Source organism: Dermacentor silvarum, chromosome 2, assembly GCF_013339745.2.
Source record: "Dermacentor silvarum isolate Dsil-2018 chromosome 2, BIME_Dsil_1.4, whole genome shotgun sequence".
NCBI classification, from domain to species: domain Eukaryota; kingdom Metazoa; phylum Arthropoda; class Arachnida; order Ixodida; family Ixodidae; genus Dermacentor; species Dermacentor silvarum.
The window spans coordinates 162,929,091-162,957,084 of record NC_051155.1 but is presented as its reverse complement, the minus strand read 5'-3'; the positions used below and the strand labels follow the sequence as shown (position 1 = coordinate 162,957,084).

The 27,994-nt window shown below is 44.5% G+C and overlaps 2 protein-coding genes across 2 annotated transcripts in view; one reads left to right on the top strand and one right to left on the bottom strand.

Annotated features, from left to right (window-relative positions):
* Positions 1 to 82: 82 nt before the first annotated feature.
* Positions 83 to 12,428, bottom strand: LOC119442004 (Bardet-Biedl syndrome 5 protein homolog). Its single transcript, XM_037706701.2, has 11 exons — positions 12,280 to 12,428; positions 12,102 to 12,184; positions 10,609 to 10,674; positions 10,474 to 10,523; positions 10,317 to 10,397; positions 10,180 to 10,232; positions 9,275 to 9,506; positions 8,283 to 8,345; positions 6,556 to 6,690; positions 5,157 to 5,255; positions 83 to 816 (listed from the first exon to the last, which is right to left on the bottom strand). Exons 1-11 carry the CDS (start codon positions 12,336 to 12,338, stop codon positions 682 to 684), a joined length of 1,056 nt encoding a protein of 351 aa, XP_037562629.1. The 5' UTR covers positions 12,339 to 12,428; the 3' UTR covers positions 83 to 681.
* A 189-nt stretch (positions 12,429 to 12,617) lies between these two features.
* The window catches only part of LOC119440527 (probable ATP-dependent RNA helicase DDX23), an 18,772-nt gene continuing 3,395 nt past the window's right edge, over positions 12,618 to 27,994 (top strand). Inside the window, exons 1-9 of the mRNA XM_049662954.1 lie at positions 12,618 to 12,752; positions 13,038 to 13,159; positions 13,586 to 13,633; positions 14,372 to 14,497; positions 15,809 to 15,905; positions 18,377 to 18,515; positions 22,965 to 23,095; positions 24,180 to 24,356; positions 24,904 to 24,983. Coding sequence (XP_049518911.1) covers positions 13,050 to 13,159; positions 13,586 to 13,633; positions 14,372 to 14,497; positions 15,809 to 15,905; positions 18,377 to 18,515; positions 22,965 to 23,095; positions 24,180 to 24,356; positions 24,904 to 24,983 — 908 coding nt within the window. The 5' untranslated portion in view covers positions 12,618 to 12,752; positions 13,038 to 13,049. The remainder of the gene's footprint in view (positions 12,753 to 13,037; positions 13,160 to 13,585; positions 13,634 to 14,371; positions 14,498 to 15,808; positions 15,906 to 18,376; positions 18,516 to 22,964; positions 23,096 to 24,179; positions 24,357 to 24,903; positions 24,984 to 27,994) is intronic.

Here is a 27,994-nt window from a genome sequence, read left to right as displayed (position 1 = left end):
AAGGCCATTGAAACACTTTATGAACATGGTAACAAAATGTTCCGGATCTGGAGACAGCGTTGCTGTGACCATGCGAACCAAAGTCATATTGATGTCTACGCTCCTGTGATCCGTTTTTATCTGAATAAACTGTTATACTAATTTATGCTGCTTAGTTCCTCCTCTAACCTAACAGTCATTTAATAAACAACCTTGACAGAAAGCTGAAGGTGATTCATGAGGAACTGGGAAAGCAACTGCCTCTGCTCTTGCCTTCCTTTTGTGTAGCAGTGTAAAATCACGTGTACGGGCAAGTGCAGTGCTGTTACGTCCCATGTTACGTCCCTGTGCAATATGCAACAGTTACCATGGTTACCATCATGGTGTACAATCTAAAGCAATGCATTTGGCATGGCAACAGAAGGGAGAAAAGGATCTTTGGTACAGTACAAAAGCTTTATGAAGCATTCAGCAAATCTGGAAGTTTTCATCTTCTCCTAGTGCTCAATATCATATAAAGTACTTCGACTCCAAATAGAGGTGTCTAGAGAAAGACGAAAAGCAAGAAACTAAAAGTGACAGTAGTCACCACATGAAGGCAGGCAAAAGTAAGACGCTGTTTATTTGGCCAAAATCGAGAAGTAGTGTGGAAATAACTATTGGCTTCTGCCATTCCCATGGGCCTTGAAGTGACTGGTAGGCTCAGGACGAGGGTGGCAGCACTTCCCAGAGGCTAGCGAGTGTGAAACCTTCGGGCAGTTTTTCCACAGCAAGACCTAGCTCAGGGCTCAGCACAACCTCACGGTCACGATTGTGACCACCATCTGCCAGGTAGGCCTGCAAGCCATTAGTATTCTTCTTGGAGGAGGGATTCACTAGAAACTTTTCAATCGAAGAAGTCAGCATGAGGCAAGAAAAGTGGTTTAGACTATAATAGCAGCTTTCAGTTTTATGGACAGTAGTGTAATTAGAGCTCACTTAATTTCTCTTTATCTTGTATTTCGTGCTATGTGTCTTTTATTTCAAATACTAATGCATTTGTTAGAGATCGTGCATGTAGCTTGTAAGAATAGGCAGGGCAGTGCGCAAAAAACACGAACGGAGCAATGGCATGTAAAAACAGTACGAGTGCAGACTTCCAACTACATTTCAGAAACGGAAAGCAGATGCAATATAAACATACGTCTGACATCCGTCGCCCGAGTGTCAATAAAAGTGGAAGGAAAACGTAATCACAGCTATGGACACATCATATCTTAAACTGTCATCAGCACCTATTGTCATATCAAGTACAAAATCTAAAGGTGCAGAACATGCAATTCGTGCAAAAGCCCATGTGCAACAGCTACAATACACACTGGGGCAGCGTGCTAAGGACTGAAAGAACTAAAACCACGAGCAGACATCACAAAAAATGAAAAACAGGAAATGAACAAAGAAAACCATAACACTCAAAGAACACACCACGCGAAGGGCCTGATATGTTTTAATGAACACGCAAAACTCACCAGCAACAATAGTAAAAAAAGGGGCCTTGCAATTAGCAACATTTGAAAACTACTGCGCTGAATAACGAACCTGCAGACATAATGAATCTGTATAATACGGTGTAACCATCAGACCTTCAAGTATGCGTTTTAAAGTATATATATAGAACAGACTAGGATAGCACCATATATAGAAAAAGACAAAAATCAGTAACGGTTGGGAAACAAAATTACCTATGCATGACAAGTACGATAACAGAGTTTTACAAGATATGATTTGTTCATAGCTGTGATTACATTTTCCTTTCACTTTTATCAACATTTGGGTGCCACATGTCACTTAGATGTATATTTATATCACGCCTGTTTTTGGTTTCTAAAATATAATTGGAAGTCTGGTGCTCGTCCTGGTTTTACGTGTCCCATCTTTGTCCATTTTTCTTGCACGCTGCCCTGCCTATAGTAGTGCAAACATAATGAACCAACTAGCCCAAACCAAAGTTTTATAGCTTGTAGGAGTTTGTATTTTAATACACAATAGTATGTGAACCCGATGACACAACTTAATTAAGAAAATTGGAAACTGATTACAGTTGCACCTCACTATGGTGAATGTGAGTTACTGGTACAGTCAACTTCCGTTATTGTGACCCTGACGGGACAGTTAAATTTGAACCAATTATTCGGCAGGTCGAAGTAAACAAGATGCAGAAAAAAAAAAAAAAAACGCCAAAACACACTGCCGATTCATTCGGGATTATTTACCCGATTCTAACACATCCTCAAATCAAACGTGCACACACTTTCTATATGTCCCAAGAAATAAAATAACATAGAAATGATATTAAAGCTCTTAAACGATGTAGAAATTTAACGTGCACACAATGTTTAGCAATAAAAATTGTTGCACAATGGCGGCCGGTTTCCTAAAACCAGCTTCACCACACACTGTATTTTTTTCAATCGGCTTCGCTGCAATGCATAGGTGTTGTGCGGTAAAGCATACGAACGTTGCAAAGGCAGTTTTGGTTTTGTGTCTGATGGCACCGCGCAGGCAATTTTCGACCCAATATTCTATATAAAAAAAGGCACGTGTTAGAACTGGCAAAATACCGTAATCAAATATTTTGGGCTGTGGTTATTGCTTGCAAATCATACTAGGGTGGCCCAAAGATAGGCGTTTTCGACGAGTTTTCAGCGCATACACTGTCCCCTAAGCTCCGCTGAGAAAGACGCTGCCACTAAACGAGTCGCTATGAGGGTTATCATAGGGGATAGGCGCATGCGTGCTCACTGGGCAAGTTCGAATTATCCGGCGAAGGCCAATTTTAGGATCGAAATAACGAAAGTTTGGGCCCATAGAAATGCATGGGCGCTGGCCAGGACCTTCAGCTGGGATCAAATAAACCAAGAAATCGAATTAACCGGAGTCGAATTAACAGCAGTCTACTGTATTTCATAACAGGTGAGCCGATATGCTGTTAGAACAGCCCATCCAAATGCCGATTTCTAGAGCACCACATGCAGCTAGGACATTTGATCTTCGCATTATGCACAACGCATCTTGCAACATGTCAAGATGTAAAATGTGTGGCACTTTGCCAAACGATGCAAGAAGCAGCTTAACATGTGCATGTATGTTGTGCATGGCATTATCCTACGCAGACTTGGAAGTGAGATTGCCAGGAAATTTTAATTTGTTAAATGTGAGGTAACAAATATAGTATAGACCACTTATAACGTAACCGCTTATAGTGCAGGACCGGATATAATACGGTCTTTTCAGACTCCCGTTAATTTTCCCATAGCACTCTCTGTATACGCGTATCGCTTATAGTGCAGTTGCGGGACACAAAATACCGGTTACAGTGCGGCTGCCTGGAAGTTCGGCAGTCAACCTAGACGGCAAATGCTCTCCTCAAGCCACAAATACCGCATTTACTCGAATCTAACGCGCACTTTTTTCCCGATAAAACGGGTCCAAAAATTGCATGCGCGTTAGAATCGAGTACGACCCTAAATCTGCATTACCATATAGCCAGTCGGCATTTCAAAATGGCTGCCTCGCACACATGTCGAGCCTAGCTACCGTAGCTTCCTCCATGTGCTGCAGTACATGTGCTTAGGCAATAGTCTACCGTCTGTCTTGACGTTCTCTGCGTCTGCTCTATCAGCATGAAGTACCGAGTTAATCACGATGCCGCATTTAAAAGGAAAGTGATCATGTGTGCTGAGACGGACGAAAATTGGGCTGCATCACGGGCGTTTAGAGAATCTAAAACTTGCGTTCGGGACTGGCGCAAACAGAAGGAAAGTATTTTCGCCAGCAAAGCAATGCAGAATGGTTTCAGTGGACCGAAGCAGGACGTAATCTGCGACGATCCACTTCGGCGATACGATCGCCTTGGCCTATCTTGAAAGCAATCTGCGACAGGGAAAGTCCGCCGCGTGCCATGTTTTCACCGCTTATAGGTCGCATTGAAGCGAGAGGCATGATAGCACGAAGGTCAATTCGCTCGCCGTGCGCACGTGACACCGTGCTTGTTAATTTATTTAGTAAGCGAATACGGAACCTGGAGCATGGATGTCAGCGATGGCAGAAATGCGCCTGGAGTGTCCATTATCGCAATAAAATAGTTGTTTTGATTATAGTGCGGTACCGCTTATAGTGCGGATATTCGCGACTCTGGAGACTTACGTTATAAGCGGTCTACACTGTACATGTTTTTCTTTGAGGCTTTTATTAAGAGAAATCTTTCTCTTTCTCTCTTTTTGTTCTTACATACTCATTATTTCCTCATAGTCTACAATATTATAATGAGATTAAACTGTATGCTCCACAATTGGAAATAAGTGAATCAATCTGGACCAGGCAAGTTAGAAACGTAACACAAATATGCTGTCCATTCAACGCTGTCATTTCAATCCAACCAATTGTAGTGTAGCTTGTCACGTGAAAGAGGAAGAAAAATGGTGGCTTTCAGTACGAAAGTGGGATAAGAAAATATAATCTTGAACTGCGTGGAATGTAATGGGCGCTCACAAGAAAACGAACAGGATGTTCCAGTTTGAAAATTCTATGTTTGACACTGTTAACCTACGATTGCAGATATTCTAAAAGCTTCTTGACTTGTATGACAAGTTAAAGTGAAAATATCAAACATTGCACATTCACAGTCTTACATGTTTAAAAAACTTTTTAAAAATCTAACAAATGTTTTTGTTGCAGCGCCACATTTCCTTTTGATTTTGTGATATTAGCACACAATCCTGGTCATCTTCCTCCCCCCCCCCCCCTCTTTTTTTTGTAAGAAGAATTTCGAAAGCAGACAAAAATATTCCAGAAAGACTGTTTCTTTACCCTGCTACAGGTGCATAGAAGCCGCATGCTCAGGTTTTCTTTGTACGTGAATTCCTTGAATATGCCACAATGGCTAATTTGCCAAGGCACCCTACTGTTGACCTCAAAGTTGCAGATTCATATGCTGGCTATGTTGGCTGCATTTCAATAAGGGCAGGATATATAAAACAATGAGAAACCTCACCTGACAAAAACAATCCAGAGCCTTCCGCTTTGGTGTCCCTCATGGCTCACAATCATCATCAGCATCATCATTAAAACGAAATATAGTGTACAAATGATGGCAATGTATAAAAAGAATGGCATGCATCAAAGACAACGAGACTCACAGCAAAGGCATCATAGTGAGTTCCATCTGCACTGTTCACCTCGGGCTCGTCGTGCATTTCAGGACCTGTGTCTTGGGTCGTGGCCTCTTCATCTGCTGTCTAGGTCGTCAACAGAAACGAACCACAATGAGCAGATTTTCCCTGAAGTCATTCACACGCTACCAGAATGTGGCCTTGCTTCATCGTTATTCAGCACTAATCCCCTGAGAGAAACAAGCATTTAATTGTCTTAACCCAGTAATGCCCATAGTTGGGTTTTTGATACGCTGAAGTGAACTTTTCGCTTTGGATAGGTTAACAAACCAATTACTAATTAATTAATTAGTGCAGTAATTTAAATTATAACCGAAAAAACATTTCCTTTTTTTTTCTTCTACAAGTGTACGCTACATGGCCAGACATAAATGTCAACAATTTGTTCCAGTTTCCCTTAATGTGTATCTGTGTTTGGGCATTACAGGGTTAATGATAGCCGCCAGTATTTGACAAGAGAAAATGCCGGAACAATATGCATAGACTTATAAGCGAGATCAAGATGCCAGAAAATCTGAATAGATCTGAATAAAAATTATAGCAAAGGCTTGCTACAAGTGGCTACCTAATTGACTATTGCCTGCATGTTGCTGCACACTGTTTCATGATCTGTTGCCTCCCCTACCTTTCATTGCAGTTCCTGCTTTTTGCCAACATTGACGCTGCTCTTAGCTGTCCATTATTGGACACACATGGGATGTTTGCCATCTTGTCAAGTTAAGCTTGCATTTATTTACATCTCACATGATGCCATCTTGGTCATGTGGAGAGTGATAGGCAACATAATGCCTAGCCATAAATGGAACACATGGAATGCAATAACTGGGATCAGCTTTTCCACATCGGGGCCATCATTTACTTTTGAACGAAAAATGATCGAAGCAACGGATGTCTCTTTTCCAAAAATGAGTGAAGTGCAATTTTACTAGAAAAGTGCAGTTTTCAATATTCCACTTCGCTTCAACATTTCCTGCCCCAAATGATTGTATGTATGGCTTCCTGCATTGAAACAGAACAGAAAATACAACAGGTAGATGTACATGAGACTGGCGTCTGTTTTTACTGGAGAAGAAATGAGTGAAATGAACACTTTAAAACACAAGATTGCAAACCAGATGACGGCGAGCACATTAAAGATACCCAAGTAGGAGGTATCATGTGATAAGATCTTGTAAACACTGGCTTGCTTGAATAAAAAAGTGGATATCAGTGAGAGAGAAATAGTTTGGAGCGGCAGATCATCAGAAGGACAGATGCGACTTTAAAAATTGTAGATAAAGAGTGGTCATGCAAAGTGTTAGAAGAGGCCTTCGTCCTGCATTGGACTTATGCTGGTCATGCAATACGTGTGATTGTATGCACAGACCAGCTTCTGCATGAAGACGTCCACTCCCATGATCGGCTTGATCTTGTGTACTTTCAGGAGGCTAGACAGCTCTTTGTAGATGTGCTGCAGTCGCTCCACGGGGTCCACTCTGAACCCGAGCACATAGCCACCACTCTGCAATAAACACAACAGTTGGGAGCAGGCACTTACACAGCTGACATAAGGGTCCACATCTACAACATCCTCTCAGCGGAGTCACTAGGTGCACAGTCACAGCCCAGAGATAGCCAGTGCAGGGAGGCCTACAGGCACCTCTGACCCTTCTTTGAGGTGTGTTTAAACAGGGGCTATAACAAAGATATGGCTTGAGTATGACCTAAGTTTTATGCAAAAACTCTACATACAACTCTTTCAAGCCTTGGCATTGCTCTTGCAATAACTTTTTTTGCCATTACAATCAATAACATTTTTATTACTACCACTCGATCATGGGTAGTAACAAGTCCAGTTATACTGTGTGTGCTTAAAATGGAATAATACATATATATGTGTGTCCCTGCCTTCACTACTGGAAGTGCATGTGTTCAATATGACCTGAATCAGCCACACAAGAAGGCTTAAGCTAATGTGGCCTGTATTCACAAGCGTGCATGATCTGCGACTTTCAAAAAACCATTAAGCGGGATTTCTGTATACCAGGCTCTTCACAGTGGAAACATATGCTTTATCAATTGTAAAGGTTGTGTGTGAAAGTTACCGTATTTACACAGATATAATGAGATGGGGTATTTCTGACTGCCCTTGTCCCCGTGCACATGTGTAAAGAAATATTGTAGAGTGATATGTGAACAGCCTTTGGTACTATAGTTGTTTCGGCATCATGGGTTGAAGCTTGCGCAGCTGTGAAGGTTTGTGTAAAGCTTCCTGACCCTTGTGCCTTTATGCTGGAACCACAATACATTGTAAAACTGTGCAGATGCTCGTCACAGCATTAGACCAGTCTTTCAGAACCTTTCCCATTCGCCCCGCTCTTGCTTTGTTGCAGATGCGCCCCTCCTGCTTATGTGTGCCTCTACCTCTCAACGACACTGACAAGCTGGCTTTTCGTGCAGCTTTTTTGTCTGGTGGTTAAGCCCATTGTGTATTGAACAGTGACAGTGCTTACAGTTTCGAACATTGCCCGAAGTGTTTTCTAGAGTTGGAAAATATATTTTTAAAAACTCATTTTATCGTAGTGCAAGTAACGTAACCTCGTTAGAACTGAATATAAAGTAATTACTACACATTACTTATCCTCCAAGGAGTTTTGGTCACAGCTCCTTGATCAGCACAGTTACTGCCTCAATAAGCAGTAACTGCTGCCTCAATAGGCAGTAACATGCCACAGGCAGCATAGAACCTGCCTGTGGCATGCACATAGGCTTTTTCATTGGTGTTTAGGCGATTAATTTTGGTCTTTGTTATTCTAACACTCCCCCACCCCTCTTTTTTTTACTTCAGTGTCAAGGAAGGCTTTATGTATCACATATTGGTCAAATTTGCAACCAACCTTCATATACTCATGCAACTTGCCAGCCAATAATGCTCGCTAAGAAGTTTCGCGTGCCTGTTTCTATTTTTGTAGTCTTTCCATTATTATTATTTTTTATTACGAAAAAGGCCCATGCGAAGCATTTGCCTTGTATGTACTCTACTGTTAATTCTGTTTGTTAGTTGCTGGCGCGTGTGGACAAGGCCAGTAATGTAAATTTTACAGATGTACTCACCCTGTCCGTTGTCTCGATGACAAGCGCTGTTCCAAACTTTGACTCCCGCGTTTTGATGGCGGCCTATGAAGATACGGAAAAGTAGCTTGTGGATATAAGCCTAGAAAATACGTTCTAAGCAAGCGTTTAGTCATGTTGCAACAAAGGCCAAAGAAGACATTAATAAGAGCATGCAACTGCTCGAAATAACAGGTAAAATATTTTTCATGCCATTCTCACCCTTACATATATATAGCAGATTTGGTGCTGGGTGGAAGCATTCTGTGGAGGTAATTTTAGGTAAGAAGTATTTATGTGAATTGCAATAATATTTGCTCCTGAAATTTATAATCACCTGACATAAAGTAAGACAACTAGTAGAGATGCCAAGCAGCAACTTAAAATACCCGGTTGATGTCTTAAGTTCTTCCAACTGCTGACAAAAAGCACAAAATACTGTTAATAAACATGGCGGTTAATAATAGTGTGGAACAGGATATGCTATAACACAGCATTTTCCAGTCGCTGGTTTCCTTGCCATAGAGCTTAGTATAATTATGTGCTGCACAAAATGCGACCCAGTCGCATTGTGGCCGACCATGTGGAGCAGCAAGCACACTTGTCTGCATGGCGCCGCGGGATTGTGGGTACGGAAGACGGTTAAGTTTCTTTTTCTTGCGGAACACATGGAAGCAAGTGCTCAAAGATGAAGCTAAGTGGAATTTCTCAAGTCTGATAAGGACAGTGGTATCAGCAGAAATTTGAAGCGACTTATCACTTTCAAGGAAGGAAAATCAGGGACATCAAAATGTCGCTTTTTTTTTTTTGCATTGCTGAATGATAAATATTGGGACCTAAAAATTTTCCAGTTTGTTGTCTTGGTTTCGACCGTAACGAGCCAACATCAAGCATGGAGTCAACAGTCGTTGTGTATGGGGTGTTGTATGAAGGGGAATTTTGTGGTTAATTATTCTCTACTAGCACATATGCTGGCTCACGATGGAAGACCTTACCACTTGCAGGTAGGGCAAGCTGATGTTGAAAGACTCGTTCATGTTGGCGTGCCAGACAATGCGCACGTTGGTGACGTGCATCGTTCCCAGGTTACCCTGGTCGCTGGACAGGTTCCAGACGCCATTCACCTGGCTGCACAGCTGCTCCATGGGTAGTAGTCGCAGCTGCCGGTTGTGCAGCAGTGCGGCGCGGAGGTGCAGGTCGCGGTACAGCTTGGTGGCACTGTACGCCCTGTGCACAGTGGTTATTTCGCTATATACGTGTTACTTCATTGAAGCGAGTTTATATATTACTGCGCAAGTTAAGCTTTTCTCTATAAACGCAAATTGTGGGAAGTGAAGGCCGCAAGAAAAAATAACAGATGATCACAGAAAGATATTATATGGGCTCGTTATGGAGATATATACAGGGTGTTCCACGTAACTTGTGACAAAGTTTAAAACTATGCGAGTGCCACGTAGCTGGACAGAACCAAGGAAATGTTTGCCGCCACTTGGAGCAAGTCAGACTATTCTTCCTATTTTGTGTAATTACGTAATTAGTTATTATTAATTTATTAATTTCTCAAATATTATAATCCGAGCAAATATTGTCAATCATAAAATTGTAGGCCTTCATGAAAAATTCCCAATCCGTCTTTCTGGTGCTCTCCATGTGCTACTTAAATGTTTTTTTCCAAGACTGAAATAAGCCTGCAAAAGCCCACAAAAAGGACCGCTCAACTAGTCTCATGGCACTTGTTCCTGTTTTGCAGGTGGCATGCTAGCAAAAAAAGAAAGTTGCTGCTTTGGTAGTTCGCTGACTGGGCACTACAAAACACTAAAGAAACAGTCCTGGAAAATGTTATACTGAGACGCGGCAATTTTATATTAAATGCCCATGAGTAGCAAGCTTGACTTCTTACTTGAATGTGTTGAGGACAGATGCGATAAGGCGTGGCTGCTCCATGATCTGGCTCTGGCAAAGAAAAAGAAACACTGAAATAACAATATTTTTCTGCTTACCTGTTACTTGCTGGCTGATCAATGTGAAAGTTCTTACCAGGTTGGTAAATATGAATTCGTAACGGGTGCTGTTGGATTTGGTCATAATGTACAGTGCTTCGGCGATTCCACATAATTTCTGTAAATAAGGTAACTGCATGCTTACCAACCGCACGTCACAACGATGTCCTTGACTGTTTTTAAGTGGCACTCACGGAGTTCACAGTTCTCGTTGATATTCCTGTGACACAGTTGAATCCCACAGCTGGTGAAAGAAGTAAAAGACATGGACATATACAGAGGCTTGTTGCATCCTAATTTCATCATTATTTCACGTGCAAATATCTTACACAAGTTTACTCTTGGCCTAGCAAGAGACTGCCAGATAATCCGGAGGTTGGTGACATACAATGTTCCTGCAAGGTAAAATTTTAGATTTACGTTCAACTTCAAAAGTGAACTTACGAAAAGATTTAGCTCGGGTCCTGCACCGATGCCACTTATTCAAATACATGGGGAACGCAGAAATGCTTTCATGAAAGAACGACATGACCAATTTGAAAGAAATGTGTTGCACTTGAGAGATAAATAAGTTAAATCCCAGAGACTATAAGAATTTTAATTTAAGCCATGAAATATTTTAGGAAGATTACTGAAAATAGGTAAGTTTAAAATAAAATAGAAGCACGAAGTTTACAAACCCACAACTCTGCACCAAAAGAAGATATTGCAGAGCTAAAGCTGAAATATTTGATATATCAATTTACAGCTTACATGAATTTGTTATGTTTACAATGGTTTTGCAAGAGCCCCACTCGCACATTAGTGGTGATTTCTGTAGGGTATATAAAGGGTGTTCATCTGTGAGTTTTATGAAATTTTTAGAAATCGCCTGTTGCAGGTAGCATAATTCTTCTCATTGAGCAGGGTTAATCGATGAGGCGGACATTAGTAGCACGAGAAATCGAAATGCATATTCAGCTAATTAACAAACATTCACTCATTAACTTAGTTAATTATTTTATGACGCATATTGCAATTTACGAATTGTAGCCGGTGAGCTTGTCAGGCGTACCACTTGGAATGAATTTCCAGAATGACACCAGTTTGGAGATATGCGCCATCAAACTCGCAAAAATTCACTGTTCCACTTACTTTTTTACCAAAATGCTGTTTTATACATTGAAGCACAAAAGTAACTGGAACGCCCATGTATTTCGTCCCGCACTTTTTGAAATAATATCTCCAAATTGGTGTCATTCCGGAAATTCATTCCAAGTGGATACGCCTGACAAGCTCATCCGCTACAATTTGTGAATTGCAATATGAGTCGTAAGGTAATTAACTAAGAAGTTCATTAGTCAGTTTTTGTTAATTAGTTGAATATGTGTTTCGATTTCTAGCGCTACTAATGTCCGCCTCTTTGAATAACCCAGCTCAATGATAAGAATTATGCTACCTGCCACAGGCGATTTCTTAAAATTCCGTAAAGCTTAATTTCAAACAACCGCGGTACAATACATCAATTTTGTTTGCTTTTGATGTATTACTATGAGCGCAGTTTACAGAATTGTGAGTTTGTTTGTCATTGCTGAGTTACACAGTTGTAAACTTGATAGTGTCGTTTTTTGAAATGTTGGACATTTTTTACAAAACAAATGCCACTGTAAATATAAAATCTGCTTCCCACATTTACTATAATCACAACATTTTCTTTTAAATACGACAAAGCTGAACAAACTTGGTGTAGTACTGGTTGCCGACAAAAATGAATTCTCCGTTCCCATGTATTTAGATTAATAGAAGCCCCCGAGTCAAATCTGTTTCTATGACGTAATTTGACCTTTATCTCCGCTGTTCCCTTTGGTGTCCTCAACATTTGGAAGCCTGTCAATCTGTTCTTCTCCAGCGCCGTATTGGAGGTCTCTGGATATAAAGAATTGCTGTCAGACATATTATGTATCTAGCATTTCGTTAACCCACGTGTACTAGACAAGGTTTTCGGCGCACAGGACACTTACTGGTTTGAGATATCGAACCTGATATCTCGATCTTGCCAGAGTCCTTCCGATTCCGACATAATGCACAGTGCACGCCACTCACGGTGTACTCAAGGTGTGTGAGAAACGAAACCAAGCCGTTGCTAAGCGACAGTCATCGCCATGGTAACGTGTTTGTTGTCTTTCTTTGCTTTCTTTCAACGTTTAGTGGCGCTAAGATCTGTGCAAGTAACGTTGTGCGATGGTTGTGCGTGAAACATCACGAGGGCACTTTATAATATAAATATATACGTTTTAACTAATTATGGTCACAAAAAATGTTAAATTACTGGAGGATTAAAGCACGGTTGTTTATAAATTTTGCGTACATTTGATCATCATCATCATTACCAAATTTCGGCACTTTCAATGTTTATATCAGACGCGCCGAGGAGCGTGAACGAATGATCAACGTTGACATGATTGAATTTACCACAGACATTTAGACACTCACTGTAAGTAAAGCTGCTGTATATTTCAATAACGTTAGTGTACTGAAGCTAAAATGTATCGCGACAGATGCGTTCAATGCATCGAGACGCAGTAACTACTGCAGTCATTGCCAGACCGCGCGAACAAGTTTTACAGTGCAGAAAAACATTTATCTTACCTAGATTTACCTTAGCGTGGTATATAACTTGCAGCCGTGAAATTCGTACGCTCTGCAAAAATTAAAGTAGTCCATTGCAGCGCGGTGTAAAGTTTTCACCTGCAGTCTTCTTGCCACTTTCCGATTGTAGAAGAAACCGAGCATGACTTCCGACGACGAGGCACGGTTGCAGAAAGGACTACAGTCCACAATTGAACCAAGGAAAGCTGACCGCGGTCGAGATCTCGAGCGTGGACGCGAGAAACGACACAGGTAAGCCAGTGCCATACTGTGTTGCCTTTTTCTGGTGTTCGAACCAGGGTGACATGAATGTAGTGTCAATGAGTGTTTGATGTAGACAGTTTCTCATGTCTTTTTCATTCTTGCGTGCAGTTTCTGCCAGTTCTACGCCAAAAATTTTAATTTGAGCTCTCAATTCTAACATGTACAGTGTTTGCCTAAAAGCTTGGAAGACACACCGCGCGTGACCGAAAGTGTCTCTGAACAACGCACTCGGTCCGCTGCGAAACTTACGAAGTTGAAAGCTATGAGATTTGGAAGCGTCAGTGGGGCAACGAGACTCCTGCTCTTGTAGCTATTGCCATAATTTTTGCAGTCGTTTTGCGAAAGTGACATTGATGTATGTATGTTACGTAGAAATCTACATACGCAGACATTTTTTTTTTTTTTTTTTACCAGGTCTAGGAGCAAGGAACGAAGAAAAAGGTCACGGAGTAGAGAGAAAAGGTATGGAAGTGCTTCACTCTTGAGATCTTTTAGAATATTCAACCATATAGCAGCAAATAGACAATTTTAGCGTGGCAGAGACGCAGTAGCGTTCAGGCAAACCAGCAGACGTGGACGAGAGGAACAGCACTACAGGCGATGTCTTGGGGAACTGTGCTTAATCATGGTGCACAGAAACATTTCCTGCAATTTATCTGTTGGCGTAAACATGTCAGCAGTACAATTTCTATCTCAAGGGAACACTAATGCAACTAAGAATGTTTCTAGTGCCTTGCAACTGATCACAATGTTGAAGACTGTCGACACTAGTGCTGGGATAAGTCCTCAAATATTCCTGAAGGTGTTTTCTAAACTTGTGCCGGGGACTTTATAAATGATATGCTGTTGAAAAAAAAAGTTTACATTGGTTGCACAGATGTAACTATATTGCATAAATGGTGTTTGAATGTCTTAAATTGTTGCTTGTATTATTAACACTAGGCTGAGAGGAGTAAAGTGGAGTGGCAATTTGAGGGTAGTGAATGCAAATGTTTATTGAACATGGTGTTTTTGCACCACAGGGTTGAAGAGAGAAGGGTAACTTTACCGGGACAGCTGGAAGTGACAGTGTACTTATATCACAATACAGTGCAGCACACCAGTGCTATGATTGAGTGAACTATTTTTATGGGCATGGAAATGTTGTGTAAACAGTGCTTTCTGTTTTGGTAACTGAGCTTTCTTCACTACAAAATGCAGGTCCCGGTCACGTAGTCGGGAGAAGAAGAAAGACCGAGACAGGGACAAAGGACGCGACAAAGAGAGACGCAAGGACCGAGGAAAGGATGAAGATGGCAAGACCAATGACGCAGCTGGCAGAGACAAGTGCGTGTAATGCTTCAATATAGGTTAGATTTAAGGAGGCCATTTTTAGGGGGAACATACTAATTTTTTACAAGCTCCTTTGCTTTTGCTTTCATGAGCTTAACATTGGGTATGCCCAGTATCCCTTCAGCTATTGAACTTATACAGTGCGTAAAGAAACTGACACATAGCAGATAATCTAGTCTTCATTTATTGCAGTCACCAGTTTTTATTCTTGATCCTTGTAGAGTAGAATACGATGCAACACAGCACAGTCACCCTGCGCATGTGTTACTATGTCACTGAAAACTGTGCTGCACGATATTGCCCTGTAGGCTCTGGAGTGTCACTGTTCATCAAAGCTTTTAAGACGAATCTTTATTCACTTCTTCCTCTGGGTTTCACGTTTCGTTGATGTGCTGTCCTGAGTAGCGCTGCGTGTACTTCTGGCGTTAGTGAGAGCAGGGGTGACAATTCTGTCATATTGTCAAATTTGCCATCGTGCCATCTCTGATTGGCTCACAGGGCTCCTGCAGCCTCTGATTGGTTCGAAACTGCGAAAATGGAATATGGTGGAATCTGAGTGCCCCGAATGGCACCTGCAGATGCAATTTGGCATAGGTGAGGGTGAAATGTTCTGAGTGGTGCTTAACTTGATAAATGATCCAACTGACTCTACTCAACTCTATACAGTGATATTAGCACTTATGTTGCCACTGTGACCATTGTGCACATCTGTGAATTGTTATTTTATGAAACACTTTGTGCAAGACGACTTTGGGAATGTTTGCAATTGGCTTTGGTTTTGTTTGGATGGGTGTGGCATCAATGATAAGCAGAAGCCTGTGAAAGAATTTCCTGGAGAGGACGTAAGTTTATGCATTGCTCTACATGTAAAGGGCGACATTAAACAACGGCAAAGTTCCCTGGCTGCCTCGAAGTTATGGGTTAAATCTTTCAGGGTTGTATTGCACATTTCAGAGTAAACACCTTTCAAAATGTCATTGCAGCACAGCCAAATACAAATGCATAGGCACAATTTTTATTAAAACATTGTTTATGTGCTCACCCAAAGCTTCGCATTACGTCAATTCCAACAGTGTGTTAGATATACATGATTTTTATACTTGTACAGGCCTGATATCCCGACATACATGGTTTACTTTTATGTTTCAGGCAATGGCTGACTTAATTATGTAAAAATGTAATCTCAGGGACAGTTGGGCTTCAATATTTCATGTCAGGACTCCTTTAATATGAGCTGCATAGGCAAGTAAGCATGCAGGCGGTCCTCATTTGCCTGGTATTACTTTTTTCGTTGTTATTATTCAGAGATGAGGACCAGGAGGAGACTTCTTCAAAGAAGGAGCCACTTTCTCTGGAAGAACTGATGGCCAAAAAGAAGGCTGAAGAAGATGCCCGCAGCAAGGTCTGCTGAACATTTTTGACAACTTTCCTCACGCTCTTTGAATCTGACTCAGCTTTTCTCTCTTGCTAACTGTCTGGATAGCTCAAATCTTAATGGATCTGCAGTTAGCAAGTCATTATCACACAGATATTTATTGAGAAGGGGAGCTCTTAGACATGGCATTGAAGCTGTTTTTGAAGACTTGTGGCTGCCTTAGGTAACCAGGTGACTTTGTTGTTTAGCTAAATTTTGCTGTAGTAAAGCTTGTCAAGGAAGGGAAAAATTGTCATTCAGCACAGTGTAACATCAAAATATAAAGGAAATCCGTATGGGTTCCTCAAAAAGAAAGTTAGCAGCCGAAGAAAAATTCATTCTGGTCCAAAGAGATTGAACCCGGGCATAACACCTTTCTTTAAGGTGGTCACTCTGCCATATGAGTTAACCAGGAAGCTAGCAGATCGCAGACCGAGGGCGAATTAATCGACAACTCGAAGTGCAGGGGCACTAAATGTGGCCTTTACCTAGCAGGTTTCTGCTGAACTGATTTGCCATATTTAAAGTTTGTCAAACTTAAAAAGCCCAAGTGCCTTGGCTGTTGTCACTCACTATGTTGCAGAATTGTTCAGTCCAGCTGACTGTAGCCTTGTTATGGCCTTCTAGTGTTTCCTTTATACCTTTTTGCCTGAGGGAAAGCATTTGAATTGCACCTAAAAGTACTTGTATGTGTGCTTAGTGGATCCAAAGTTAAGTATTGGGACACCTAATTTCTGGGATTGTTGAGAAGAGCTGAAATGGGTGTCTAGTGCAAAAGAAGAATGCTTATAAGGTATGTCTGCATTCTTTCTCACTCTATATCACAAATGGAAAGCAGGCCATTTTGTGTGTTATGGCAGCCCATAAAACAGTTGGTATCACAGAGATGCTGAGTGCAATTTGTGCACTTAAATGGGATCCAGCTGCACACATTTCTTGGGAGTGTTCAACCTCGTTGGAATCTCCATATGCAGAGTGTAGTGGCATTGCCATGAGCCGTGCCACCAACAAAGAGAAGGACACCCATGTTAGCAGCCATCGCTGGTAGATGTGAAGATGTGCGCAGTGGCAATGGCTGCCGCCAGCCCATTCAATGGTTCAATGTCCACACACTATGGCTGTTAACATGACCGCCCTCTTCTTTATCGGTGGCACAGCTGATGGTGATGCCGCTGAACGGAGCATTGTTTTCTATGTGATGTGCATGTGATGCCAACATGTTCCTGTTTTATAACTGCACATGATGTTACAATCCGATTCTCTTGCGTAAGGCATGTTTATTTCGGGCAGGGCCTTATGTTAACCCTTATGTGCTGAAAAAAGCTGCAGTTTTCTCGGAAAGGCGAAGCATCGATTGCGATTGCAAATTATTAAACAGCTGTATGAAGTAAGGATAGTAGTTTTATCGGCCGTATAAACTTGTAAACATTTACGTACTAACTAAATTAACAAGCATGGTGTCACGTGCACACAGGCAAAGATGAACACATCTCACTTGATGACAGAGCACACTCGCTGTCAAAACACGGCTTTAGGAAGCGGGGCGGTAACAGCAAGCAAATTGACCTTCATGCTTCCTTTTGCTTCAATGCGAACTAAGCAGCGAGAACGCAGCACACATGAAGTGATCAGCCGTCGGTGTGCCTACGCATCTATCCCCATCGCAGACCGCTTTCAAGATAGGGCCGACGCGGCCGCGCTCAGGTGCGCCATACACAGTTGACGCCAGAGTAGGACGTTCCCCCTGGTGTTGTGCATGCAATCGAAGATGGCGCATTTCCTCCCTGCTTTCCTGCCTTACACGCTAGAGATAGAGCCGCAATCCTCAGCTCATCCTCGCACACTTTCAGTCGCACACACAGCATACGTCGCGCTGCCACAATGTTATTGCACTTGGACTTCATACTGAACATTACGGTGACGCTGAAGGCAGAAATGCGCCTGGAGTGCCCATATAATTGCTATCACAGTAAGAAGTGCACCACACTGAGCAGTCACATTTCAGTACAAAATGCCACAATCATAAAGGGTATGGTGTGATCAGGGCTGTGGTTCTTGATGACACTTTCGTCTTAGAAATTAACGTTGTTTGCAAAAATTGTGGGTCCTTTCTAACTTTAACATGTGCATAGCATGAAGCAAATGTTTTGTTGTCAAACATAATTTCTACATGCAAAAAGTGTGTAATTCTCATTTTCACAATGTCTCTGGTTGCACATCGTCTGAAAGTTTCTTTATGCAGAAAATGTTTCCTTTTATTGCCGTCTTAGAAATTTATCACTGCATGCTACCCGTGCTACTGCATTTGAGACTGCCACAGGAGGATAATGTGCTGCATAATTTGCTGAGGGTTGTAACTTTGCCTATTTACTCTCTATCCCTGTGTTTTGCTTACCACATTTTAGCATAGAGGCCAAGTAAAAAAAGAAATGCATTTAATGAACTCTCTCATCTTTCAGCCAGTGTTCCTGACAAAGGAGCAACGGGCGGCTGAAGCCCTGAAGCGTCGTCAGCAGGAGGTCCAGGAGCAGCGTCAGAGGATGGAGGAAGAGCGGAAGAAGCGGCAACAGTTTTTTGAGCAGGCCAAGCGCACTTCCGGTGAGCATCACAACAGTGGAGGCACTGTCTTGGTGCTTTTGACGGTCCTCAGGCAGCTGCCACTTTTCTAGACTGTCCCATGGCTGGATATGCTGCTTCGCTGCAGATAGTCATTTGTTAGTGAGAGAGTTTGTGCATGGAGGAACAGAATGCATTGTTTTACTGCTCCTGCCCTTTCAGTATGTTTTATGATTAATTTAGGTCGTCTATTCAACCACATGACACATGAAAAATGTACATATGTGGTTTAGTGAGATGGTGAAAAGGCTGCCTACACGGCAGCTTGACTGGCCCTATTACACTAATGACATACAAAAGATACACTGGCAGCATAAAACAGCGGTAAACAAGAACGCACAGATGGCCTTTCACAATACAAACAGCAACCATAACTGAGACATAGTACAAAAACCACCTAGCAAAATAAAAACAGCATCTCCAGTTGCTAGAGAATTAGGCAAAGAAGGAATTGCCAGAGGACATTTAAGTGCCAAGAAAAATTGTGAAATTGTCAGCCAAGGACATTGTCAAAAAATGAGCCACGTGCGCAAAAAGGACCAAGTAAAATTGTTACCTTAGTGCATGATGCCAAGAAACTACCAAGCATCTAAGATGATGGTCATACTTGTCGATTATTAACTCTTAGGCAATAAGTGATGTGGCAGATGTCAATGTTAGTTTTTAAGCTTTTTATTTCTCTGTTCAAATTAGAGGTAATGCTGCACATGCCACAGCTGGGTTCAATGAGATAGCCAGAACGAACAGAGCCCAACAATCACAAAAATTCAAAAGGCTGTTCCATGCATCAGGTTAGAACCATTAGTTTATAAAACTGCCAAGTCATGTAGCTTTTTTTTTTTTGGCTGCACTTATATTTCTCCTCCACTAATTCACCCACTAAAGAGGTTACTTTAACATAATAATGAAAACAACTTCAGGGTTCATTTTTCCTGGATTGGCATTGTTCTTCTGTTGCCCACCTGTCGGGCTGTTGTGCTGATCCAGGTCTTCATTGATCATGGGAGTTGGAAGACTAGAACCTTCTAATCTGATTACCAAAACCATTGCGTAATTTTCACGCAGTTTTGCCACTTGCCTTTCACTATTACAGTTGAACCCACTTATAACGATACGGTTTTAACAATATATCGGTTATAACAATGAGAAGCTGCTGCCCCGTCAACTTTTGTATGTTTTCTATGGTGAAATAACCCGCTTACTACAATGCCCCCATGCCGCATTATTGTTATTATGATGCAGTCTGGCCACTGGGGGTCCATGCCGAAAGGTAATGGAATGCGAAATTCTTGAAAAGAAAGCAAGAAAAAAAAAAATCACCATCCCTTCACTTCCATGAAGATGGTCGAACAGCGAAGCTGTGTTAGTTACACCGAGTGTTACATGTGCATGTGTTGCACGTGATGCAATTGCTTAAACACCGAGTGTCAAAACGAAACTACCTTTCGCTGCAGAAGTGTTATCGACGCTGTGGGAGGCATACGCAGTGTTGCGCGCATCGAGTGATGCAATTGCGGTGGTTATCTCAGAGATAGCGACTACGCACTTACGGAGTAAACACATAAACGCAAGAATAAAGGCTTTACAACACAAAGGAACGTGCCGCGTACGATATTGCGCCGCTTCGTTTCGGTTGGACACGTTGTGCGGTGCGCAGGCGATAACCTACCCTATCTACAAATAGAGGCGCATGGTGGTAAGCTAGGCCTCCGAGATTCAAGTGCGAAAACTCCTACAAGCTGCTTGCGTATTTATTGCGCAGTTCGCGCGTTGCTGTTACACACTGTGATGTGCGACACTCGACATCAAGCGCACCTCGTGTTTGCCGTTTTAGTTTCGAGAGCGGACCAGGAAATCTGGTCGCGAAACCCCGAGCAGGTGCGAACCCGTAGGTTCCGCGGAACCCACTTTGAGAACCCGAGTGTTACGAGTGTTACATGTGCATGTGTTGCACGTGATGCAATTTCTTAAACACAAGTAAACACAGATGTACAACAGGAACTTATATTGAAACGTTGTGAGGCGATAAGAGGCAGCGACTTCCGACGCTACTCGACGAGTGTCCAGTTTTCTGGTCGAAACCTGCCGAGCCGCCGACAGAGGATGCATCAGCTGCCGTCGCGGACACCGTGCACGTTCAGTGCAAACGCAGGGGAACGCGGACGGCGTCGGCAGCAGCTCTGCGTGTTGCCTCGTTGGTGCTGCTACATATTTGCGGTTCTCTCAGTGTGTGTTTTTTTTAGATGGCGAAGCATCTTATGCTCGGGCCTATGCCCCTCCCTGAATCCGCCGTGTGGCGTCCGCACTGCGCATGCGCATCCTCCTCCCCCTCCTCTCCTTGTCTCATCTCCTCTTCTCTCGACATTCCTCCTCTTCTCTCCGACGCTCCTCTCCTCTCCGGATTGCGCAACGAATGGCAACACCTGCGGCTCCATGGGCGATAATGCAAAGCAGCTTAGGTTAGAGGCGCGACGGTAGGCGCCCCAGAGGCACCGGCAACAGTCACCAACGCCGCACGCATTCGGTGCGAACGCAGGCAAAACGCCGACGGCGTCGACAACAGTTCTGCGCGTTGCTGGTGCTGCTGCATGTCCAAGTTTATACAGCTGATAAAACTACCTTGAGTCGACCCCATGGCTGCTTCGCATACTACTCAGGGTTCCCCTATGGGAAGATGGTGTAATTTTTTTTAATTTTATTTTTTTATGAGGTTTCTTTCTGTTTCTGGGTGCGGCTCTCCTCCTTGCTCCCAGCGTGGCCTCTCATTGGGCACCTCCTCCCCATTGCGCCTCTCCTCTTCTGCTGGTCACGTGATCTGCGTGACACCTGACAGACGGCGAAGGCTCGACTAAGAATAGCTCCGCTGTTAAAAATGGAAATTCAAGCCACCGCACACCGCCGCGCTATTTTCCAGCGTCCTTCACATCGCCAGCCTTGTGCGCCTTGCTCCTGTCACTCTTCCACCCCTCCAAAAACGAATGGGCTGCGGCCATAGCTCTACGCCGCACCACCCTCCGTAACACGAATGGACCGTGCCAACTGCGCCAATAGCCTGATAGCTCTGCGTGCTGCTCCAAGATAGCACACTGGCGTTGGCCGGCTGGCCCCTCATTCCACACAGTTCTGCCAACGGTTTAATGCGCTCGGGCTCATCTTTGTTGGTTGCGTTGAAGTCGTTCCTGGCTACATGGTTTCTCGGCCTCGTTTGACTTGCCGCCGAAACGGAAGACGGCTGTTCTGCCCGCTGATCATCGGCAATGCACGACGTTGCCGGTGAAAATAAAGCACACTGCTATAGATTTGGAAATGGAGTGCTTCTAACCGGTGAGGCGATCATCTCGAACGTGCTTGCATCAGATGGCGACGTCGGGAGCGATGACGAGGTAGGGCAGGCTGCCTCAACGTTGTCCTCACAGGAGGCCCTGCAGATTATTCAGTCCCTCCGGGGCTTCGTTTTCGTGAGGGACCTTCCGTTGCACTACGTGGAGCACCGGGATGCCTTGGAGAAGGATGTTGGCAAGCTTCGCATAAAGCAAGCAAAGCTGACGGACATATGGTTTTCTCGTGCAAGCCAGTGAGAAGTACGTGGTGAGATGCTTGTGGTGATATCGCCCCAGCATTTCTTCTGGTCTTCTCAAGCTGAGGGGCTGCCGCGGTAATCTCGCATTTTCTAAAAGGTCCCTTTTGAGTCCACCAAAGCGATGCCTCGGCGGAGCTCGTATGTCACTTCCCGCCCATGACCCCTTTTTGCAGTTGTTATAGCAGTGCCATTCTTGAATGCCGACAGCCGCGGCTTGTTACACGTGATCGGAGTGTGGGGGAAGCAGAGTTACAATCAGCAGCCGGATGGAGGAAAGTGGTGGGGAGGGGCACTGGCCTCCCCACCATTATAGTTTCCTTACAATAGCTATGCCATCCCTTTATATTAATTTTTTTCATGCAACCCGGTTATAGCAATTACCGGTTATAACAATAGAATTCTCGTGGCACTTCAATATTGTTAAAAGTGGGTTCAACTGTACATCATTTTGCGGTGTGCAGACCACTACTCTTGATTGAAGAAAATGTAATTTTGCGGTTTTACGTGCCAATGCCACAATATGATTATGAGACACACCGTAGTGGGGAATTTTTACCATTTTGACATGCACCTGAATCTAAGTATACGAGCGTTTTTGCATTTTGACCCCATATAAATGTCGCCACCATGGCCAGGATCGAACTTGCAGCCTCGAGATCAGTACTAGCACAACGCCATTCACTGCTATTATAGAACCAACCTATCAGCACAACTTTAAAGTGCCAGTGTAGCCTGCCTTTATCCGAGATTTATTACTGGTTTTCACTTGCTGCTTGTGATGCCATCCATTGAGTTCTGTGTAAGCAAGTCTGGCTTTGAGCACCTCTTAACCATGTCCTGCTCTCTCGCAGATGATGTCTCCGACCGCCTGGACAGACGGAGAAAAGAGCGAGAGCGGTACCGTGAGGTCGAAAATGATGAAGACGACAGAGACAAGATTAGGGAACACAAGGACAAAGAAAAGGAGTTTGAAGCTATCAAGGTAAGTTGGCCAAGTTTTTGCAGCTGGTAGTTTTTGGAAGTGTTTAGCTAACAGGACAATCACCTATGCATTTCAGGTTGTGACTGTAATGGTTTGGCCAAAGGGTATGTGGAACTCATGCAGATTCTGGTTTCCACATTAAAGGAGTGACATTATCATCTCATCAGCCTATTCAGTTTGGTGCCAGGTAGTCACCTTAAAATCATTCCCAGGTTGCTCACCCTTTTTGGAAATGTGTGTAAAAGGTGCAAAGACATGATAGACTGACCTGACCATGCTCACAGCACATCGTCTGCTGTCACCACATTGCTGGTAGTGCTCACTGTGATGCTTGGATGAGAGGCTGCCTTAGGGCCCATTCACACTTGCGACTTGGCGAGGTCACGCGACCGATTGCGACTGGCGACCAGAAAGCTACTCAAGACGAACAATGTTCACACTGACAAATGCGACCGACGAGTCGCTAAACCGAAATGTCCCACGATATGCCGTTCACGTCTGCTTGAAATGTCATCGCCGCGTAAAATAAGAATCAGCGTATACGGACGTCCTGTTCCTTCGCATCTGATTGGTTCAGCTGTTCTGGGACTGCGGTCGCGCGACTGAAAAATCGAGCAGTGAGCGACTGGCCCGAAATGGTCGCATTTCGAGAAAAGCGACCATTTGCGACTACTTGCGACTGGTCGCTTTGCGACTAACTTGGTCGTGCGACCTCGCCTAGTCGCAAGTGTGAATGGGCCCTTAGACTGAGGACTTAGGGTAGTTGCACATAGGCTTTGTCAGAGGTCCTAGCTGGTGTTGTCAGTGCACGCACTGTGGACTGCTTCTGAATGTTCTCTTTTTGCGGTAGTGTGTACGTGAATAAAGAAAAAGAAAAGGGAGAAAGAAATGGACATTTTAAACCTATGGGGTATGCAGAGTTGCCATTCAATTCACTGAAAGCTGCAACCATGAGAAGCCATGCAGAAGGGGTGTGGTGGAAGGCCGATTGTGAAATTAGTTTTATGTATGTGTGTTTAGACAATAGCTTATGGAAGAGAATGTCCATTTTATCTAGTTGTGAAACTGCTGTTATCTCTTGCAGGAACGCTACCTGGGCCTCATGAAGAAAAAGCGGCGTGTGCGGCGACTAAATGATCGCAAGTTTGTCTTCGACTGGGATGCCTCGGAGGACACAGCCGTTGACTATAATCCCATCTACAAAGAAAAGCACACCGTACAGTTCTTTGGCAGGGGACACGTTGGAGGCATTGACCTCAAGGTAGGCCTTCTTTTCTGCAGCTTTTTACTTGGAAGAGGCCTTGCCTTCCATCCTGGCGGGACAACTTGCTGTGTAGCCTGAAGTGCAAATTTATAAGTGCAGTGATCATTGTAAAATCTTCAGCCCTTTAGGAATAGATGACTGACACCATTCGCCACTTCATAACTTCTTCATTACTCAGCTTTAAAGTCGTGCTTACCTTTTGTGCAGATCTCTTGCATTCTTGCCATTGGTGCAAGGATTGCTGTCATTCTCTATAGCCACCACTGCGGTCATTGTGTTGACAACATTTGATTGCACATGAATAACACATGAACAGACTTAGAGCACAGCATTAACAGCTGTTCACTGTAAAACTGTTAATCTGACCCGAGCAAATAGGGCGCACTGTCAAGGCCAGTCTCGATGTCAAGGCCAATCAGTTCCTTCAAGCCTATTCTCAGGCTTTATTATCTTGTGGGTGAACATCAGGTGGGCAACAGTGAGAAGCAGTTACAGAATAATGCATTACCATCTTAAATACTAATTCTCTACTTGTCGCATACAGGCTCAAAAGAAAGAACAGTCCAAGTTCTACGGTGAATTGCTGGAACGCAGAAGAACACAGGCTGAAAAAGACCAAGAAGTGTAAGTCTAGTCAATACTACTAAGTAACAAAACACGGAGGAATGACTTGAGCGATCTATTCAATGCTGTTAGATTGCTTTTCTGTCTGCAATGGTTCTACCAGGTGTATTAGAATTTGGGTATGTCGTTTATGCATGCTCGATTGAAGAACAGTGCCAGGAAACGTCAACGTATCAACAGGGTTCTACTAACTGTGTGCATTTTCTTCTTGCCCAAATCGTCAACGATCGCCTTCTGAAAGGCGTAAAAGTGCGCGCATGAGATCTCACAGATGTTTTCACACGCCACTGAACGCGTCAGCTCGTCGAGTGCAGGGAGCATTTAGGCCATCGGGGTTGCTACCGCGGTCGTCGTTGCTGCAGCAGTATTTGTCTACTTTCTCGCTAGTCAAAGCATCAGCTAGGCTGTGATGTGGTCCGTCCACTCGACGTGGGGACCAATGAGAGATTGCACAGCCGTGTGACACAGTCGGTTGCTTGGCGACTATGATCCCGCCCAGATCAACGTTACTAGAACCAACTCACTTTCGCAGCACCGCATATTGGCCAGCGCAAGCATGTGGGCTGCGCGGTGGTCGTGCGAACTAACGGCGCTGCGGTCGAGTCCGGCTACCGGTTGGCTGCGTCGGCTGCTGCTGCAGCAGCGCGGCAGCTCACACGTTCGCTCGTCTGCGTCAATTTATTGCTCCACTGAAAAGCTATACAGTAGAACCTCATTCATACGTTTTCAAAAAATACGCGAAAAATAAACGTACGATCCGGGAAAACGTACGATCCGAATCCAGTAAAAATTGAAGCTGACAAGCCCATATTGAGGTGCAAGGGCAGAAAAGATTTCTTGCAAAACAGTTACAGTCGAATCTCGTTAAGTCGAACTGATGCTGTGGTCCCGTCAAAGTTATGTGTATTCCAATGGGCGAAAATGCTCAGTAATTCGAACGCGAAAGCATTTGCGACAGTTAATTCGAACATAACCACGCACCGACAATGCTCTCAGCAGCACACCAAATCACGTGGCGGCGCCTCCGACTGGCAATGCTCCGACACCGCCATAAAGCAAAAGCTTAGGAGAGATCCCTCAACGCCGCGCGGAGAAATAAAGAAGAAAGAAAAAATGTCGCAGTTTTGCGATAGCAAATTAGTAGAGAGCTATTCGAAGTAGGGATAGTAGTTTTATCGGCTGCATAAACTTTGACACATTCACTTACTAACTGAATTAACAAGCGTGGTGTCAGCGTGCACAAGCACACATGAATAGATTGCACTCGATGACCGCAGACAACCACTGTCAAAATGCTGGCAGCAAGTGCAGCCGCTGCAGCGAGCGAAGGTTCGTGTGGTCTATCGCTTCAACGGAAACTGAGCGGCCGAATGCACAGCGCATACAAAGGTCAGAGCTGTGGGGAGATCGCTTGCAAGATACGGCGCCCGACAACACCGGCAGTCCGTACCGGCCCAAACATATAATAAAGAACCAAGCGTAAAGCGCAAAGTACATGAATGCAATTTGTTGGCAGAGTAGAAGCCGCCCCCCCCCTCCCTCCCGCACTGCCTTCCCGCTTTGCTCCTTTCGCGTGGGAGATTGCGTCGCCAGTTCCCCTTGCCCCCGGTTGCAAGATACGCATTTGGTGCCGCAGCAAAGCGTCTCCCCCCTCCCTCCCTCCCTCTCATACTACCACGGCGTTTCGCGCCACGGAAGTTGCGTTTGCTTTTCGCCGTGCGTTCGCTCTCCGTGATAGTGCGCGTCCCACGCACGCACAAACTCGCACAAACGGCGCGCGGCGACGATTTTATCGCCCTTGGGCTTTATACGGAACCTCACGGCGCCGACGACGCCGACGGCAGAAATCTGCTTAAAGTGTCCATATAATTGCTATCACAATAAAAAATACTGCGGCGAAAATTTCCTCTTTCAAATGGTAAGGTCGCCGTTTCAGCGTCGCGCCAGAACACGCGTGTACATGCTGACGTCAGCCAACGCAGCGGCTGCGGCGCAGAGGGAAGCAACGAAGTCCGTTGGCCGGAAGTCCGGCCAACGAAACTGCCCACGCCGGCCAACGCTCGCTTCAAAGGCAGAAAACGAAACTTAGGGGAGCGGGCTAAGCTGGCGCCAGGCCGGCGGGCGCACACAGAGACAGTCGAAGGTAAGGGAGCTACGAGGGAGTTGAGAGGAAGGGCGAGGGGAGCCACCGAAGCGACGGGGTTGCCGAGGCCAAATGCGCTTCCCTGCCGGCCTCCTCCCTTACCTCCGATGGTACCCGCGCGCGTGCGTCGCCATGCCCGGGGCGGCCCGCTCCCTGAAGTTTCGTTCGCTGCCGTTATCGGGATGCGGAGAGAGAGAGCGATTGTGGTTGTGAAGAGGAAGAGGCGCTATCGGGTTGCGAGCATTGGCAGGCGCGGGCAGTTTCGTGGCCCTTGCTCGCTATGTGCTTGCGCGCCGCGATACTTCACAACTCGCACCGTTCGTACGTAGCGCTATGGTGCACAAATACATCAAAAATAAGTCCTTTTAATTCTAACAAATTTTCGGGCCCCTTCGAGTATTTTCTGCTGGTGCGTCACACCCATGGACAGGAACAACTCCTTTTGCGCACATTGCAGACCCTTGTCCGCATTTTCGTTGTCTTTCGTGCGAAGAAGCTTTGTAAGGCTTCCAGGCCAGCAAGGGCTTCGGCGAAGGTAGCCGGTGGGCGCAAGCCTTTGTTCTCGCCGCCGTCTTCAGGCGCCTCGTCCGCCACCACCTCCGCTACGATCTCGGCGAGTCGTAGGGCCGCGCCGTGCGCGCGCGGCGTTCGCCGCTTAGTAGTTCGCGTTGAAGCGAGGGGCGAGGTATCGCAAAGGTCAATTCGCTCACCGCTGCTACCGCGCTTCGTCACTTCAGGCGAACGAGCAATGCAGAGAAGTCGCGGAGGGGGGGGGGGGCAATTGAGCACTGCAGAGAGGCCGCGCGGCCGCTTTCTGCCGCTTAGCGCTTCACAAGCACATGAGAGTGGTCTTTTTTCACTTTTTACA

Bases quoted from the DNA above. Each gene is read 5' to 3' on its own strand.
- LOC119442004 (XM_037706701.2), bottom strand. From the start codon at position 12,338: ATGTCGGAATCGGAAGGACTCTGGCAAGATCGAGATATCAGGTTCGAT. The intron at 10,398-10,473 runs GTGAGTGCCACT...CCTTATTTACAG, and splicing joins CAACGAGAACTGTGAACTCC to AAATTATGTGGAATCGCCGA. The intron at 8,346-9,274 runs GTAAGGTCTTCC...GTATCTTCATAG, and splicing joins GCTTGCCCTACCTGCAAGTG to GCCGCCATCAAAACGCGGGA.